At 38.8% G+C, this 17,576-nt stretch overlaps 1 protein-coding gene across 4 annotated transcripts in view; it reads left to right on the top strand.

Annotated features, from left to right (window-relative positions):
* The window catches only part of Slc12a8 (solute carrier family 12 member 8), a 172,068-nt gene that overhangs the window by 131,212 nt on the left and 23,280 nt on the right, over nt 1-17,576 (top strand). For all 4 annotated transcript variants that reach the window (XM_074073345.1, XM_074073347.1, XM_074073346.1 and 1 more), the window contains one exon: nt 3,358-4,000. In XM_074073345.1, coding sequence (XP_073929446.1) covers nt 3,358-4,000 — 643 coding nt within the window. The remainder of the gene's footprint in view (nt 1-3,357; nt 4,001-17,576) is intronic.

Below are 17,576 nucleotides of genomic sequence, written 5' to 3'. Positions count from 1 at the left end.
TCAACTGCTAGAAGCTCTTTCTTTGTTAGAAAGATTAACTCTTTGTGATATGTATTATAAATATTTCTCTTAGTTTGTCATCTGCTTTTTAACTTTGAAATCTTTTTTCCCCAAAGTTTCTTTACATACAATTAAATTTTATTAGCTCATTTCTTCTTTAATGGAGGAAAAGAAGAAACTTAAACATATGTGAGATATATTCAATATATAGAAAAGGGCATAAAACCAACCAGTTGTAAAAGTGACACTGACATACACCCTTGTAGCCTCCACCCAGTAACCCTGCCAGTCCCTGAACACCACCCTCCCCAAGCTCCTCCTGGGTGAGAGCCCTTCTCTCTCACTGCTGTCCTTGACTTCTGTGATAATTTTTTCCTTGCTTTCTTTACAGTTTTTCTCAGGGGTCTGTAGACTTTTTCTGAGAGGTGACAGAGAATGCATACTTTAGGTATTGCAGGCTTTATGGTTTCAATTACCACTATTGAGCTCTGGTATTATAGCTCAAAAGTAGCCGTAGACATCACCTAATGCTTTATTCATGAGCCCAAGTTTGAATTTTGTGTAATTCTCATGTATCACAAATTATTCTTCTTTTGATTTCTTTCCCCAGCTTAAAAATGTAAAACCAGTCTTATCTCATGCCATGCATAAACAGGCACTGCCAGATTTGGCCCAGGGGCCACAATCTGAGTTTGAGACCTCACTTCCTGCACATGCATCTCTAAACAAAATTTTGCCTGTTTCCTAACTTTAAGAACAGGTTGAATAACCCTTATCTTAAATACTTGGGAGCTGAAGAGTTTGGATTTGGGACTTTTGTATTTTGGAATATTTTCACAGTCATAATGAGATACCATGGGGATAGGACCCAAATCTAAACATGAAATTCATTTATGTTTCATATATACCTTATCCAAATAGCCTGAAGGTAATTTTATACAGTATTTTTAGTAATTTTATGTATGGAAAAAAAGGTTTCATGGTGTGGGATTTTCCACTTGTTATATCAGCATCCAAAAAGTTTCATATTTTTAGAGCATTTTAAAGGTAGAATTTTCACGCTAGAGCTGCTCAGCGTGTAAATGAAGCACATATACACGCACATACGTTCTCTCGTGATATCCAGCTTTCACTTATCATTATATTTGGCTTGTAGCAGCAGGTTGTTTATTATTTGGGAGTTTTATGAATGTATCATGAGCATTTTTGTAGTAGCTATAACTATAGATTTCTTCCAGACTCCAGTTCCCTTCGTAGAAATGTTAAATTGTGAGGTGTGTGCGCCTTTGCTTACTAGATAATGTCAAACTCTTTTTTGAGGTAGTTATACTAATTTCTGTCCTGTCAGCAGTAGCTGGGACTTCCCGATCCTCTATATTTGGCCATTACTTGGTATTATCACACTTTAAATTTTTGGCCAGTCTTGTGGGTGTCTCATGACATCTCACTGGGTTTTAATTTGCATTTCTCTAATTACTAATGAGGTTAGGCATCGTTTCATAGGTTTCATGGTCTTCTTTTGTGAAGCACTTGCTCGTTCTTTTCTCATTTTGTTTAGTGGACTGTCTTTTCCAATTATTTTGCAGAGATTCTTTATATAGTTTAGATATCTTTTGTCAGTTTTATGTGTTGCAAATATCTTTTCCCATTCCATGGCTTGTTTTTTTCATTTCTTTTTAGTGTCTTTTGGTGAACAGAAGTTCATGTTGGCCTATTTTATCACTTTACAATCTACCCTTATCAAGGTCCTGGCCCGGACTAGCACTTTCTTACCCAACTTCGGTCAACTTATGCAGGACCCTCCTTTGAAAATTCTTTTGAGTTTCTGAGGATTTATTTTATTCGTGGAAGTTTTCTTGTTAGCATCTGCTAAACAGATACAATAAATATACCCTCAAATGTAATTCTTATACACAATAAAAGTGGCTCCTCCTCCTATTCCTCCGGCTCCTCTTCCTCCTCTTCCTTCTTTACCTTTTTTTTTTTTTTTTAAATAATTGTATTCTAAAGTTTGGGAAGGATGTTTCAGGTCAGCAGGGACTCTGATCCTCAGAGACTGAAACTGATGATGACCTGCCATCTTCAACCTGAGGCTTCTAAGGTTACCGTCTATTCCAGCTCCTGATGGAGGGGGGACCCAGCTGGAGGGGAGGCCAGATCTGAGGTGGCTTCCAGGCCTGCCCTCACTTTCCTGACTGCCAGCAGTGCAGGAGGTAGGAGTAGCCATTAGGTTCTGTCTACATCCTTTAGGGTAAAGCTGGCCAGGCTTGCTGATGGAGTGAATACAAGAGAATGAGAAAATGCATCAAGAATCTTGCTTGGCTGAGGAACTAGCCATTTTCTGAGATGGAGAGACTGCAGAATGAGTAGATTTGAAGAGAGGGGAACCAGCAGTTTGGTTTTGTGTATACTAAGTGGGAGATATTATCATACATCAACTAAAAATGTGGGGTGGGCAGTTGGATTTTTAAGCCTGGATTTCAGGGGAGTATGTTAGGCTGGAAGTTCAAAGTCGGGAGTTGTCAGTATGAAGGTGGTATTTAAAGCCTTGAGCCTGGATGAGATTCCGTAGGGAGTGAGTATAGATAGAAAAGAGACATCCGAGGATGGAGCCAGGGGCTGCTTTAAATGTAGCATTCAGAGACATAGAGGAGCCAGCAATGGAGACTGAGAAGGAGCAGTGGTGTGGGAAGCAAATTGAGAGGAATTAGGTGAAGAAAGCCTTTCAAAGAGGAGGAGGTGACAGCCTGGTCCAGTGTAGTTCTTTGGACAAAGGATAAGAGATTGAGAAGTGAGTGCTGCTTTTGGTCCAAGAACTATGTCAGTGGTCATGATTACATGGTTTCTAAAAGTGGCAGCCCATTTTTTTCCCACTCAGAAGATCACTGTCTGCTCCTCCACAAATGACAATTGTGTGTGCACATGAGCCTGTGCAGGCATGCATGCTTATTACCAGACCTCTCCCACTCCAGCTACCAATGACTTTGCTATGTCTTCCAGGACCCACTTTGTATCTCTGATTTCCAAGGCCGTTATTAAATGCAATCAAAGACAAAAGGAAGAACTATTTAGGAAGTCAGTTCTATAGTAATGGCCCATGTTAATCATTATTAATACAACCAATACCTGTGGTATGTTAAGAGGCTACTGTGCGTCAGTGCTATACTGGCATTTTACATGCATTAGCTTTGGTCTCACAATGACCCAATGAGTTGATATGATTATCCCAAATTTATGGATTAATACTCACACAGGGAAAGGTAGCCAAGCCGTTATGAGTTTGTTTGTATAATATGAATTCTGAATTTTCTGAAATGTTCTGACTGAAATTTCATGTTGTTGTTTTTGTTTCTGCAGAGAGGGCCAAATAAAACACCCATAGCAGCCATCTGCCTGACCAGCTTTGTGACTATGGCCTTTGTCCTTGTGGGTCAGGTGAATGTTCTGGCACCAATCGTCACCATCAACTTCATGATGACGTATATTGCAGTGGACTACTCTTATTTCTCTCTGTCTATGAGTCACTGCAATTTCCCCCAGGTTCCTGAGCCAGTTATCAGAGATGGCCCAGAAGCTCTCCACTGCTCTGAGCACTTGCTCTTGGGGAAGGCTCCCAGCTATGGCTCTGATGACCTGGACAGAAGTCTCTCTGAGGGCACTCTGCTAGAATTCACCAAGGACATGGATCACCTCCTCCAACTAAATAGGAGGCTTGAGAGTAGCCAGCCTAAGTCAGGAGAATATAACAGGATCCCAGAGAGTCAGAAAAGGAAATGCAAGAAGGCCACCAAACAAACCCTACAAGATAGCTTCCTCTTGGACCTCAAATCTCCTCCTTCCTTCCCTACCAAGGACTCTGATGGGTCTCCTAGTGCCTCCTGGGAGGGACAGGAGTTCTACCAGAGCAAGAAGATTTTAAGGAGTGAGGTGACTCATCCTGGGGGAGCACAGGAACAACTCATCCCTGATGTGTGCAACCAACCCAGGGCGAGTGGAGAAGGTAAGTGCTTTGGGGTCTGCTATTTTGGGGTGACCACTGGTTGTGTCACCTACTCAGTTATCACAACCCAGTTTTATAATGTTGGTAATTTTGTTTGATGTTTATTTCAAAGTGTTTATTCAGGTATGAGTTTAATTGTTTATAATTCTCCTCTGTTATATATAGTATAGTTAATTTTAAAGAGAATTTTTTTATCCACTCCTGTAAGATCTGGGAGCCATGGTTAGTAACTGAATATAAACTTCTTTTCACTCAAAGTTCAGCAGACACATAATGCCAGTGTGAATGAGACTGATTCAGCCTCTCAGGCGAGGTGGAAATGTGCAGTGATAAATTGCTTGGTGAGGACTCTGTGTTTGTGTGAGGAAGATGAATCTCCCAAACCAGGCAAGATGGATAGAAGGTAGCTAAAGGAACCAGCTTTTCTTTGTTGACAAACCTACAGGTACAGACACACACACACACATAGACTCTCAAGGAGAGGCTTATATAGAACATGAAAAATCCCGAGAAAAAGAGAAAACTTTTTGAGGAAGACCATATTCTAGGTGCTTTACATCTTGCTATAGTTTGGATCTGGAATTTCCCCCAAAGGCCCATGTATTAAAAGGCATGGCCCCAAGGTATCACTGTTGGGAGGTGGTGGAACCCTTAAGAGGGGAGGCCTAATGGAAGTCTTCAGGTCATTGAGGTATGCTCTAGAAGAGGGTTTTGGGTCCCCAGTCCTTCCATGCTCTCTTTTGTTCCCTGGCTTGTGGTGTGAGTGGGTTTCCCTTCACCACATGTTCCTTCCATGACACGCTAGCTAACCACAGGCCCAGTACAATGGGGTCAACTGCTCATGGACTGGAGCATCCAAAAGTTAAGCCAAAACAAACCTTTTCTCTTTATAAGTTCATGTTGTGCCAATTAGCTTTTTTCTTCTTTCTTTTCTTTTCTTTCTTTTTTTTTTTTAAACTGTGACACCTTAAGAGAGAAAGGATTTATTTTGGTTCATAGTTTCAAAGGTTTCAGTCTATGGTCAGCTTGCTCCTTTACTTTTAGGCCTATGGCAAGGCAGAAACATCATGGTAGAAAGACATGCAGAGGAAAGGTGCTCACTTTATGGCAGACAGGAAGCAGAGAAAAACAAGGAAGGACCAGGGGCCAAGATACACCGTTCAGAGGAATACCAGTACTGACCAACTTCCTTCATCAGGCTCACCTCCTACTAGCCATTCAATATGAACTCATCAACTGATTAACCCATTGATGGAGTTGCACCCTCATGATCTGATCACTTGTCAATAGGACCACCAGCTGGGGCCCAAGCCTTTAACACACAAACCTTTGGGAGAGACATTTCATATTTAAAGCATAACAGTTTATTATTGCAGGCATTTATTATAGTAACAGAAAGCTGACTAATACACATCTACTACTTCAAGGAATAGGTGATTCTTTGCACAGGTAGACATCACCCTCATATCTGCCTGTATTTGAAGTCTATATACTGCACATTACTATATTGTCCCATCAGATCTGGACACATTTGGGCAAAGAGGAGGAGAATGAGTTGGAGGTGTGGCTCAAGTGGTAGAACACCTGACTGGAAAGCTCAAGGACCTGAGTTCAAACCCATACTGCCCTCCCCCCGCCAAAAAAAGACATAGAAATGTCTAAAGCACTTTATGTTTTCCCATAAGCCTGTTTTTCCTTCATTACTCTAAATTAATGGGAAGTTTTTAATGGTAGTAGTATCATTAAAACTTTAAAATAGTTATTTTATTTTCATCAAAGTATTAAGTGTACTGTTTAATAAGCTAAGTAGTATCAAAAGTCATATAACCAGAAACAGTAATTCCCTGTCTTCTGTCTCATCCCTTTTACCCCTCAGTATCTCTAGCCCCACTCCTAGATCCAAAAACTTCAGACTCAACTAAGAAGTTGAATTAATTTTCTGTTAACCTTCCTTTTACTAAATAATATGTTTGTATTGCTACTTCCCTATGTCAGTTTCAGATATCATCTTTTGACTTCCTATGATGATAAGAGAGGATTTAACTCCTTGATACCACTGTGACTTCTCATCTAATACCCCAGTGTAGTCACATCATAGATTTTTAATTAAGAGCTAATATTCATATGATCATGACTGAGTAAATATTGCTTGTCTGAGTCATGAATCTATACCTATAATCACAATTTCTCTTTTTTTAACCCACCTTTTTCCATTTCCTAGAATTAATAATTGCTTATGTATTTTTTTTTTTTTAGTTTTTCTGTCATTGTTTTTCTCTAAGTACTCCAGCAGGTATATCAAATACCTCTTGATGTTGTTTCTAAGTGCTCCAGAAATCTATCATATCCATTTCTCCCCCAACCCCTGTCCTATGGCTCCCATCCTCCTGTTGCACTCTGCTCTGTTCTCCAAGCCTGCTACCAAGCTGTTGTCTTAGAATTTCTCTCTTCCGTAGATCTGTATCACATCCAGGGAATAAGAAATTTCTTGGGCACCATGTTATCATGGACTGTTGTGTTTTGTTGTTGTTATTGTTGCCTGCCAAGCCTTGAATAAACAATATGCTTGAGGAACTTCCAACATTATGAATCTTGGTGGGAGGCAAAGCAAGTCTTTGACACTCAAAACTGAAAATGTCAGATACTCAGTTTTCCTGTCTTTCTTGCAGCCAGACCAAGCACAAAAGCAAGGCTATACGAGTTAGATGAGACCTCCTTAGACTTGGAACTGGGAACTGAACACTAGAAGAAATAAGGACTTTGGGAAACTTTGTGGCAGCATGATGGTAGCTGTAGGATAATTACATAATTGGCTCCAGTGTACAGGGCTTCTGGGCCAGTGGTGTTTGCAGCATGGTGTCCCCATTAGACTGCTGTGACGTGTAATTTTGAGAGTTAATCTGGCCACATAGCCTTGACTTGACTTCCTAGCCTTTCTAGCTTTTCTCAGATGCCCCAGATCTTTGTTTTGGAATTATAGTAAAATACACTCAACATGCAGTTTACCATATTAGCCATTTAAATGTAGAGTTTAGTGTTACTAAATATATTTATAATATTATACAACCGGCACTACTATCCATCTCCTAACTCTCTTCTTGTAAAGCTGAAACTCTGTATCCATTAAACAGTAACTCATCATTCCTCTACTCTCTATCCCCTGGCAACCATCATTCTCTGTGAGTTTGACTACTCTCTGTGTCTCATCTAAGTGGAATCATTCAGTGTATGTATTTTTCTGACTGGTCTATTTTATTTGGCATAATGTCCCCAAGACTCACCCATGTTGTATCATGTGTCAGAATCTCCTTTCTTTTTAAGGCTAAATAACTTACCATTGTTTGACTACAACACATTCTGCTTATCTCTTCATCCATGGAAGGGTACTTGGGTTGCTTCCACATTTTGGCTATTTGGAGTTATGCTGCTGTGAGCATAGAGTACAACTATCTCTTAGAGAAGGAAGGAAGGAAGGGAGGGAAGGAGGGAGAGAAGGAGGAAGAATGGAAGGAGTTCTTTGATGTCTGAAAATTCCTAGTCTCACACTAGAAAACTCTGAGTTAAAAATCATTTTCCTATTGTTTTTGGAGGTGCTGTTTTATTGTAGGATGCTTTCTCTGAGTTCACTTTTCACAGTTGAGAAATTTGCCATTTTGATTCCTCATCCTCAGAGCCTTTGTGTAAGTCCTGACCTGCTTTTTTTCTTCCAGGAAGTTTTTAGGACATTTTCTTTTTGCTGCCATTATATTGGCACCTAGTTTTTCCTTTTATTTCTTTTTGTTTTGTTTATTTATTTATTTATTTTATTATTCATATGGGCATACAATGTTTGGGTCATTTCTCCCCCCTGCCTCCACCCCCTCCCTTACCACCCACCTGGTCCCCTCTCTATCCCCCCGCACCCCCTCGATACCCAGCAGAAACTATTTTGCCCTTATTTCTAATTTTGTTGAAGAGAGTATAAGCAATCATAGGAAGGAACAAGGGTTTTTGCTAGTTCAGATAAAGATAGCTATACAGGGAGTTGACTCACATTAATTTCCTGTGCATGTGAGTTACCTTCTAGGTTAATTCTTCTTGATCTAACCTTTTCTTTAGTTCCTGGTCCCCTTCTCCTATTGGCCTCAGTTGCTTTAAAGTATCTGCTTTAGTTTCTCTGCGTTGAGGGCAACAAATGCTAACTAATTTTTTAGGTACCTTACCTATCCTCATATCTCCCTTGTGTGCTCTCGCTTTTATCTTGTGATCAAAGTCCAATCCCCTTGTTGTGTTTGTCCTTGATCTAATGTCCACATATGAGGGAGAACATACGATTTTTGGTCTTTTGGGCCAGGCTAACCTCACTCAGAATGATGTTCTCCAATTCCATCCATTTACCTGCGAATGATAACATTTCGCTCTTCTTCATGGCTGCATAAAATTCCATTGTGTATAAATACCACATTTTCTTAATCCATTCGTCAGTGGTGGGGCATCTTGGCTGTTTCCATAACTTGGCTATTGTGAATAGTGCCGCAATAAACATGGGTGTGCAGGTGCCTCTGGAGTAACCTGTGTCACAGTCTTTTGGGTATATCCCCAAGAGTGGTATTGCTGGATCAAATGGTAGATCGATGTTTAGCTTTTTAAGTAGCCTCCAAATTGTTTTCCAGAGTGGTTGTACTAGTTTACATTCCCACCAACAGTGTAAGAGGGTTCCTTTTTCCCTGCATCCTCACCAACACCTATTGTTGGTGGTGTTGCTAATGATGGCTATTCTAACAGGGGTGAGGTGGAATCTTAGAGTGGTTTTTATTTGCATTTCCTTTATTGCTAGAGATGGTGAGCATTTTTTCATGTGTTTTTTTGGCCATTTGAATTTCTTCTTTTGAGAAAGTTCTGTTTAGTTCACTTGCCCATTTCTTTATTGGTTCAATAGTTTTGGGAGAATTTAGCTTTTTAAGTTCCCTATATATTCTGGTTATTAGTCCTTTGTCTGATGTGTAGCTGGCAAATATTTTCTCCCATTCTGTGGGTGTTCTCTTCAGGTTAGAGACCATTTCTTTTGTTGAGCAGAAGCTCTTTAGTTTTCTGAAGTCCCATTTATCTATGCTATCTCTTAGTTGCTGTGATGTTGGGGTTCCATTGAGAAAGTTCTTACCTATACCTACTAATTCCAGAGTATTTCCTATTCTTTCCTGTATCAACTTTAGAGTTTGTGGTCTGATATTAAGATCCTTGATCCATTTTGAGTTAATCTTGGTATAGGGTGATATACATGGATCTAGTTTCAGTTTTCTGCAGACTGTTAACCAGTTTTCCCTGTAGTTTTTGTTGAAGAGGCTGCTATTTCTCCATCGTATATTTTTAGCTCCTTTGTCAAAGACAAGTTAGTTATAGTTGTGTGGCTTCCTATCTGGGTCCTCTATTCTGTTCCACTGGTCTTCATGTCTGTTTTTATGCCAGTACCATGCCGTTTTTATTGTTATTGCTTTGTAATATAGTTTGACATCAGGTATCGTGATACCTCCAGCATTGTTCTTTTGACTGAGTATTGCCTTGGCTATTCGTGGTCTCTTGTGTTTCCATATAAATTTAACGGTAGATTTTCAATGTCTTTAATGAATATCATTGGAATTTTGATGGGAATTGCATTAAACATGTAGATTACTTTTGGGAATATAGACATTTTTACTATGTTGATTCTACCAATCCATGAGCATGGGAGATCTCTCCACTTTCTATAGTCTTCCTCAATCTCTTTCTTCAGAAGTTTATAGTTTTCTTTGTAGAGGTCTTTCACATCTTTTGTTAGGTTTACACCTAGGTATTTGATTTTTTTTGAGGCTATTTTAAATGGAATTGTTTTCATATATTCTTTTTCAGTTTGTTCATTATTAGTGTATAGAAATGCTAATAATTTCTATGTTGATTTTATATCCTGCTACCTTGCTATAGCTATTGATGGTGTCCAGGAGCTTCTGGTTGAGTTTTTTTGGGTCTTTAAGGTATAGGATCATGTCATCTGCAAATAGGGGTATTTTGACAGTTTCTTTATCTATTTGTATTCCTTTTATTCCTTCTTCTTGCCTAATTGCTGTGGCTAGGAATTCCAGTACTATGTTGAATAAGAGTGGAGATAGTGGGCATCCTTGTCTAGTTGCTGATTTTAGAGGGAATGGTTTCAGTTTTTCTCTGTTAAGTATAATGCTGGCTGTAGGTTTGTCATATATAGCTTTTATAATGTTGAGGTACTTTCCTTCTATTCATAGTTTTCTTAGAGCTTTTATCATGAAATGGTGTTGGATCTTATCAAAGGCTTTTTCTGCATCTATTGAGATGATCAAGTGGTTTTTGTCTTTGGTTCTGTTAATGTGGTTTATTACGTTTATTGATTTTCGTATGTTGAACCACCCCTGCATCCCTGGGGTGAAGCCTACTTGGTTGTGGTGAATGATCTTTTTGATGTGTTGTTGAATTTGGTTTGCCATTATTTTGTTGAGGATTTTTGCATCAATGTTCATTAAGGAGATTGGCTTATAATTCTTCTTTTTGGAGATGTCTTTACCTGGTTTTGGGATAAGTGTAATACTGGCTTCATAAAATGTGTTAGGCAGTTTTCCTTCCCTTTCTATTTCGTGGAACAGTTTAAAGAGGGTTGGTATCAGTTATCAGTTCTTCTTTAAAGGTCTGATAGAATTCAGCAGAGAATCCATCAGGTCCTGGACTTTTCTTTTTAGGGAGACTCTTGATTGCTGCTTCAGTTTCATTTTGTGTTATAGATCTATTCAGGTGATTAAGATCCTCTTGGTTCAGTTTTGGATGATCATATGTATCTAGAAATCTGTCCATTTCTTTAAGATTTTCAAATTTATTTGAATATAGGTTCTCGAAGTAGTCTGTGATGATTTCCTGGACTTCCATGGTGTTTGTTGTTATCTCCCCTTTTGCATCCCTGATTCTACTAATTTGGGTTTTTTCTCTCCTCATTTTAGTCAGGTTTGCCAAGGGTCTGTCGATCTTGTTTATTTTTTCAAAGAACCAACTTTTTGTTTCATTAATTCTTTGTATGGTTTTTTTGGTTTCTATTTCATTGATTTCAGCTCTTAATTTTATTATTTCTCTCCTATTTGTTTTGGGATTTGCTTGTTCTTGTTTTTCTAGGAGTTTGAGATGTATCATTAGGTCATTGATTTGGGATCTTTCAGTCTTTTTAATATATGCACTCATGGCTATAAACTTTCCTCTCAGGACTGCCTTTGCTGTGTCCCATAGTTTCTGGTACGTTGTGTTTTCATTTTCATTGACTTCCAGGAACTTTTTAATTTCCTCTTTCATTTCATCAATGACCCATTGTTCATTAAGTAATGTTTTATTCAGTTTCCAGCTGTTTGCATGTTTTTTGTCTTTACTTTTTTTGTTGAGTTGTGGTTTTATTGCATTGTGATCAGATAGTATGCATGGTATAATTTCTGTTTTCTTATATTTGCTGAGGCTTGCTTTGTCCCCTAGGATATCATCTATTTTGGAGAAGGTTCCATGAGCTGTTGAGAAGAATGTATATTATGTAGAAGTTGAATGAAATGTTCTGTAGACATCTACTAGGTCCACTTGATCTATTGTATATTTTAGATCTTGAATTTCTTTATTGATTTTTTGTTTGGATGACCTATCTATTGATGATAATGGGGTGTTAAAGTCTCCCACGACCACTGTGTTGGAGTTAATATATGCTTTTAGGTCTTACAGGGTATGTTTGATGAAATTGGGTGCGTTGACATTGGCTGCATATAGGTTGATAATTGTTATTTCCTTTTGGTCTATTTCCCCTTTTATTAGTATGGAATGTCCTTCTTTATCTCGTTTGATTAATGTAGGTTTGAAGTCTACTTTGTCAGAGATAAGTATTGCTACTCCTTCCTGTTTTTGGGGGCCATCAGCTTGGTAAATCTTCTTCCAGCCTTTCATCCTAAGCCTATGCTTATTTCTGTTGGTGAGATGGGTCTCCTGTAAGCAACAAATTGTTGGATCTTCCTTTTTAATCCATTTCGCCAAACAGTGCCTTTTGATGGGTGAATTAAGTCCGTTAACATTAAGTGTTAGTACTGATAGGTATGTGGTGCTTCCTGTCATTTAGTTGTCTTAGTTGTTTGAAGGTTTGATTGTGTGTACCTAAGTTGAGGTTACTCTCTACTGTCTTGCTTTTTCTTTTCCTGTAGTTGGGTGCTGGCTGTCCATTCATGGTTATGTTGGGTTTCACTTTCTGTGCGCAGAATCCCTTGAAGAATCTTTTGTAGTGGTGGCTTTCTGGTCACACATTGTTTTAGTTTCTGCTTATCATGGAAACTTTTATTGCTCTGTCTATTTTGAATGATAGTTTTGCTGGGTAGAGTATCCTGGGGTTGAAGTTATTTTCATTCAGTGCCTGGAAGATCTCTCCCCAAGCTCTTCTTGCTGTTAATGTTTCTGTTGAGAAGTTTGCTGTGATTTTGATGGGTTTACCTTTGTATGTTATTTGTTTTTTCTCTCTTACAGCCTTCAATATTCTTTCCCTAGTTTCTGAACTTGTTTTAATGATGATATGTCGTGGGGTAGTTCTATTTTGATCTGGTTTGTTTGGTGTTCTGGAGGCCTCTTGCATCTTTTTGGGAATATCTTTCTCTAGATTTGGGAAATTTTCTGTTATTATTTTGTTGACTATATTACACATTCCCTTTGCTTGCACCTCTTCTCCTTCTTCGATGCCCATGATTCTCAGGTTTGGTCTTTTGATGGAGTCGGTGAGTTCTTGCATTTTCTTTTCACAGTCTTGAGTTGTTTAATTAATAGTTCTTCGGTTTTTTTCTTTAATTACCATTTCATCTTTGAGTTCTAAGATTCTGTCTTCTGTTTGTTCTATTCTGCTGGATTAGCCTTCTGTTTTGTATTGCAATTCTGTTTCGTTCTTTTTTCTGAGGTTTTCCATATCCTGGGTAGTTTCCTCTTTACTGTTGTCTATTTTTGTCCTGAGTTCATTTATCTCTTATTAATTGTGTTCTTTGTTTCACTTTGTTGTTTATACAGTGCTTCTATGGTTTCTTTTATTTCTTCTTTTGCTTTTTCAAATTCTCTATTTTTGTTGTCTTGGATTTTCTTGAGTGTCTCCTGTACATTTTGGTTGACCATATCCAGTATCATCTCTATAAAATTCTGATTAAGTACCTGTAGTATTTCTTCTTTTAGATTATTCTTGTGGGCTTCATTGGGTTCTTTGGCTTAATTTATCTTTATTTTGTTGGAGTCTGGATCTGAGTATCTGTTTTCTTCATTTCCCTCTGGTTCCTGTACTAATTTTTTGCTGTGGAGAAACTGGTTTCCCTGTTTTTTCTGTCTTCCTGTCATTGCCCTTGGTGTTATTGTTGTCCCTGTACTGTGTGCAATTAAGTATTTTCTGGCTTGTAATAATAACAGTGGTGATATTTTGAATGCAAGTGTGAGAGGAGATGGAAAGCAAAGAAGTTAAAGGAAAAGGGAGAAACAAATAAACAAGTAGAAAAAAAAACAAAGCAAAGAAACAAACAAAAAAGTTTCAAAGATATAAACAGGAGAGACAGTGTACTAATCAACTGTAAGCTGAACAGGCATTAGAGAGACAGAGAGAGGATTGAAAATAAAAAATTAAAAAATAAAAATAAAAAGAAATAAATGATTAAAAAAAATATATGTAAAAAAAAATCTCCAAGTTCAAATGCAATAAAGTTTCAGTCCTAATAATTTTGGTGTTCGTCCCTCAGCTTCCAGTCCTGGAGATGGTGCCTCAGATGGTGTAGTTGTCTCATCAAAGGGGAAAAATAAAATAAAACAGAACTGCACAAAACAAAACAAAAAAACCCACAAAGTGTCCCAAGTTCAACTGCAATACAGTTTCAGTAAGTTTTTGAGCTTGCAGGTGTAGGTCGGTTGTTGTCTCATCAAAGGTAGGGAGAGAGAGAAAAAAAAAGAGTCTGGAGACAGGTCTGTGAATGGCTATCTGCGGCTGTGGCTTGCCTGTCTGCTGCTGTCAGCCTGCTGTTGCTGGAGGCATTATTTATGCAGATCTCAGGAGTGAGCTTAACACTCACCTGGCCCCGCAGGCTTTGTTTACCCAGAGTTCTCCTGTGTGTGAGCCTCTGCTATAAGCTTTCCCCTTTCCAAGCACACTGGGGGAGGTGACACTGCATCTGCTTTCTCAGGCCAGTGTGTTTATTTACAGCTCATGTGGGAAGTGGGTCTTCCCCCCTGTCCTGTGGAGTTTTCCTCCCTCCGCCACTTTTACAAGCTTTCCCACTCCTGGTTGCTGGGCATGTGCTGCCGCTCCTGCCTTCTCCAGCCGGCTTTGTTTATTTACAATTCTGTGAGGGATTCCCCTCCCCGCCTCTTCATCGTTCAGGGCACCCCACCCTCTTTGTTTCAGGTCTTTTATTGTTTTTATTGCTTATTACTCAGTTTCTCTTTTTTTCCCAGGGTGGGAGTCAGTCTGTCCAGGGGGCTATGCTGATCTGGCCCAGGGTTGTCTGTGGGAGTACTGCGGTACCACTAAGCTCACCTTGTGGTCCGCGTCTTCCCAAGCCGTCTGGGCACCAGCGCCTGGCAATGGCGTGGGATTCCTCCTGGTTTCTCCGTTTAACGTTTAGTGGAAATGCTCTGCGCAGGCTGGAGGTGTGGAGGGGTCAAAGTTTTGCCTCTTCTCAGTGGTTTTTCCTGTAAGGTGTCTCTCCAGCATCTCTCCAAGATTTTACTTTAGGAGGCACACTTTCTGCTTCCTCCCTCTAGCCACCATCTTGGAATCCCCTCTCCTTTTATTTCAAAGGTTCTCGTATCCTTTAGTCCCGGGATTTTTGTTGTTGCTATTGACCTCAGGTGTAGAGGATTGAGAAAATCATAAAACTCAGTTCATGACATACTGTCATCACTTGTTCAAAAGACACTTTTGTTTATGTATTCCTATATATTTCTTAATGACTCATGTTACCCAAGAATGAGAGCTTTATTTTTATTTATTCATTTATGTATTTATATAATTTTTTATTGTTTTGCTGGGTGGTGGTATGTTGTGGGATTTAAAAAAGTTCTTACAATGGATCAAATGTATCATACTTGAATTCACCTCCTCCACTGGTCTTCTATATCTCCCCTCCCCCATTTCTGGAATAGTTTCAACAGGTATCATTTTTACATTTACATACATGTGTACACAATATACACAATATTTGCATCATATTCATCCTCCTACACCCTTTTCCCACCTCCCCTCCCCCCACTGGTACCAACTTTCCTCTGTGCCCCCCACCCACCCTCCACAGGACCTGTTCCGCCCTCCTGTTCTCTGATTTTGTAGAAGAAAAATTGACATTTTTGCTTGTTTAAGATAACTACACAGGGAATTTCCTTATGACATTTCCATGTATATATGTATTGTAACCTGAATGGTTCATCTCCTCTATTTTTCTTCTTTCTACTTTGGTCTCTTTCTTATGGTAGTTTCAACTGGTTTAAAAATTCTCTATTCATTTTTGTATAAAGAGTACATCAACCATATTCACCTTCTTAATTTCCTTCTTTTACTCTCCCTCTCTTATATGTGACCACCCTTAGCATTTCATAGTATTGTTGTATTTGTATTAGGTCTACATTCCACCTATGAGAGAAAACATGTGACTTTTGGCCTCCTAAACGTGGCTAACTTCACTTAAGATGATGTTCTCCAGTTCTGTCCATTTACCTGCAAATGACAAAATTTTATTCTTCTGTGTGGCTGAATAAAATTCCATTGTATAAAATACCACATTTTCTTAATCCATTCGTCAGTAGTGGGGCATCTTGGCTGTTTCCATAGCTTAGCTATTGTGAATAATGCTGCAGTAAACATGGGTGTGCAGGTGCCTTTGTTGTAACCTGAGTCACATTCCTTTGGGTATATCCCTAGGAGTGGGATTGCTGGATCATACAGCAGTTCTAATTTTAGTTATTTGAGGAGCCTCCATACTGTTTTCCAGAGTGGTTGTGCTAATTTACATTCCTACTATTAGTGTATGAGGGTTCCTTTTCCTCTGCATTCTCGCCAACACCTATTGTTGGTGATGTTTTTGATGATAGCCATTCTAACAGGAGTGAGGTGGAATCTTAAAGTGGTTTTGATCTGCATTTCCTTTATGGCCAGGGATGGTGAGCATCTTTCATGTGTTTTTTAGCCATTTGGACTTCTTCCTTTGTAAAAGCTCTAGAGCAAGAGCTTTATGTCTTTTGTTTTCTTTTGTGTTTGAGACACTTTCACTATGTAGCTCAGGTTGTTAGCACTGTCGTCAGTCTGTTTCCCAAGTCTTGTTTGTATCTTGTGTGGGTTTAATGCTTGTTTTCATCCTTTTCTGTCTTCTCAGTGGGTTTTCAGGAGAGATACATAGTCAGTTTGCAATGTTTAATGAATGAAGTGGTCGCTACCCAGTTAAAAATGCCAGTGCTCTTGTTGACTGGTTGTTCTCTCCCCTGCCTCACTGCCTTACCTCAGAGCATCATCATTTCAGATCTGAATTCTTGCTAAGTCTATGAATGCTAAGTCTATGAACTAGTAGACTTATGAACATGTCCCCAGATTCTCCCACATCCCATTCTCCTCCACACTGTTCATTGAATGATCTTTCTCCTTACCTAAAACCCTTGGTGGACTCTGACACTTACCATCTAAAGTCCAGATCCTGTGTGATATACAAAGTTCCTCCCAATCCTGACCTAACCTATCTCCAGGGCATCTGATTCATGCTATCAGTATCAACTGTTATCACATTGCTTTATATCCTGAGGTCACATTTGTTTACACATTTGTCTGTAGGTCTATTCATCTGTCTTCAGAAAAATCAATATTACTTTTATTTCTTTGTCACTAGACTATAGACTTTTACTGGTCCCAAATCAGGCCTCTTCACCTTTTTCATTCATTACAGTATTCCCACATAGCACATAGAACAGCAGCAAACACTCAGCAGTTTATTGATGATTAATTGCAACTGAATAGAGATGCCCAAAACCTGAAATATTAAACAGTAGAGTAGAAAGTGTTCAAATATTATAAAAACCTAATCTTTAACAAACCAGATGCCATCAAATGATAAAAAATAGAATCACAGTTGAATAAATATTCTTTTTTTTGGCAGTATTGGGGTTTGAACTCAGGGCCTCATGCTTGGTTGGCAGGCACTCTACCATTTGAGCCACTCCACCAGCTCACAATTAAATAAACATTCTTGACAGCAAATAAATTATAAAATAACTTGGCTTTATACCTTATGTACACATGGATTTGTTATTTATAACAGCTGTACAAGAAAGATTTCTGACTATTGTGGACATCATCAAAGAAAAAAAGGATCTGATTAAATAGAAATACAAAACATTTGTACAACACAGTGTCACAGAAGGAAACAATTATTCTGACAAATACAACTGATGAAAGCATACCTTGCAAAGCATATTATTTACAAAAATAGGAAAGTCAAAATCCAGACCCTTCTAAAAAGAGGTCAGGAGACTGAATACACAGTTTGCATTTGAAAAGTTCAGTGCCCATACTGCTTCATTGTCCATC

This window comes from Castor canadensis, chromosome 5, assembly GCF_047511655.1.
Source record: "Castor canadensis chromosome 5, mCasCan1.hap1v2, whole genome shotgun sequence".
Lineage (NCBI taxonomy): Eukaryota > Metazoa > Chordata > Mammalia > Rodentia > Castoridae > Castor > Castor canadensis.
The sequence above is the reverse complement of the archived record's forward strand: the minus strand, read 5'-3'. Positions and strand labels throughout refer to the sequence as shown.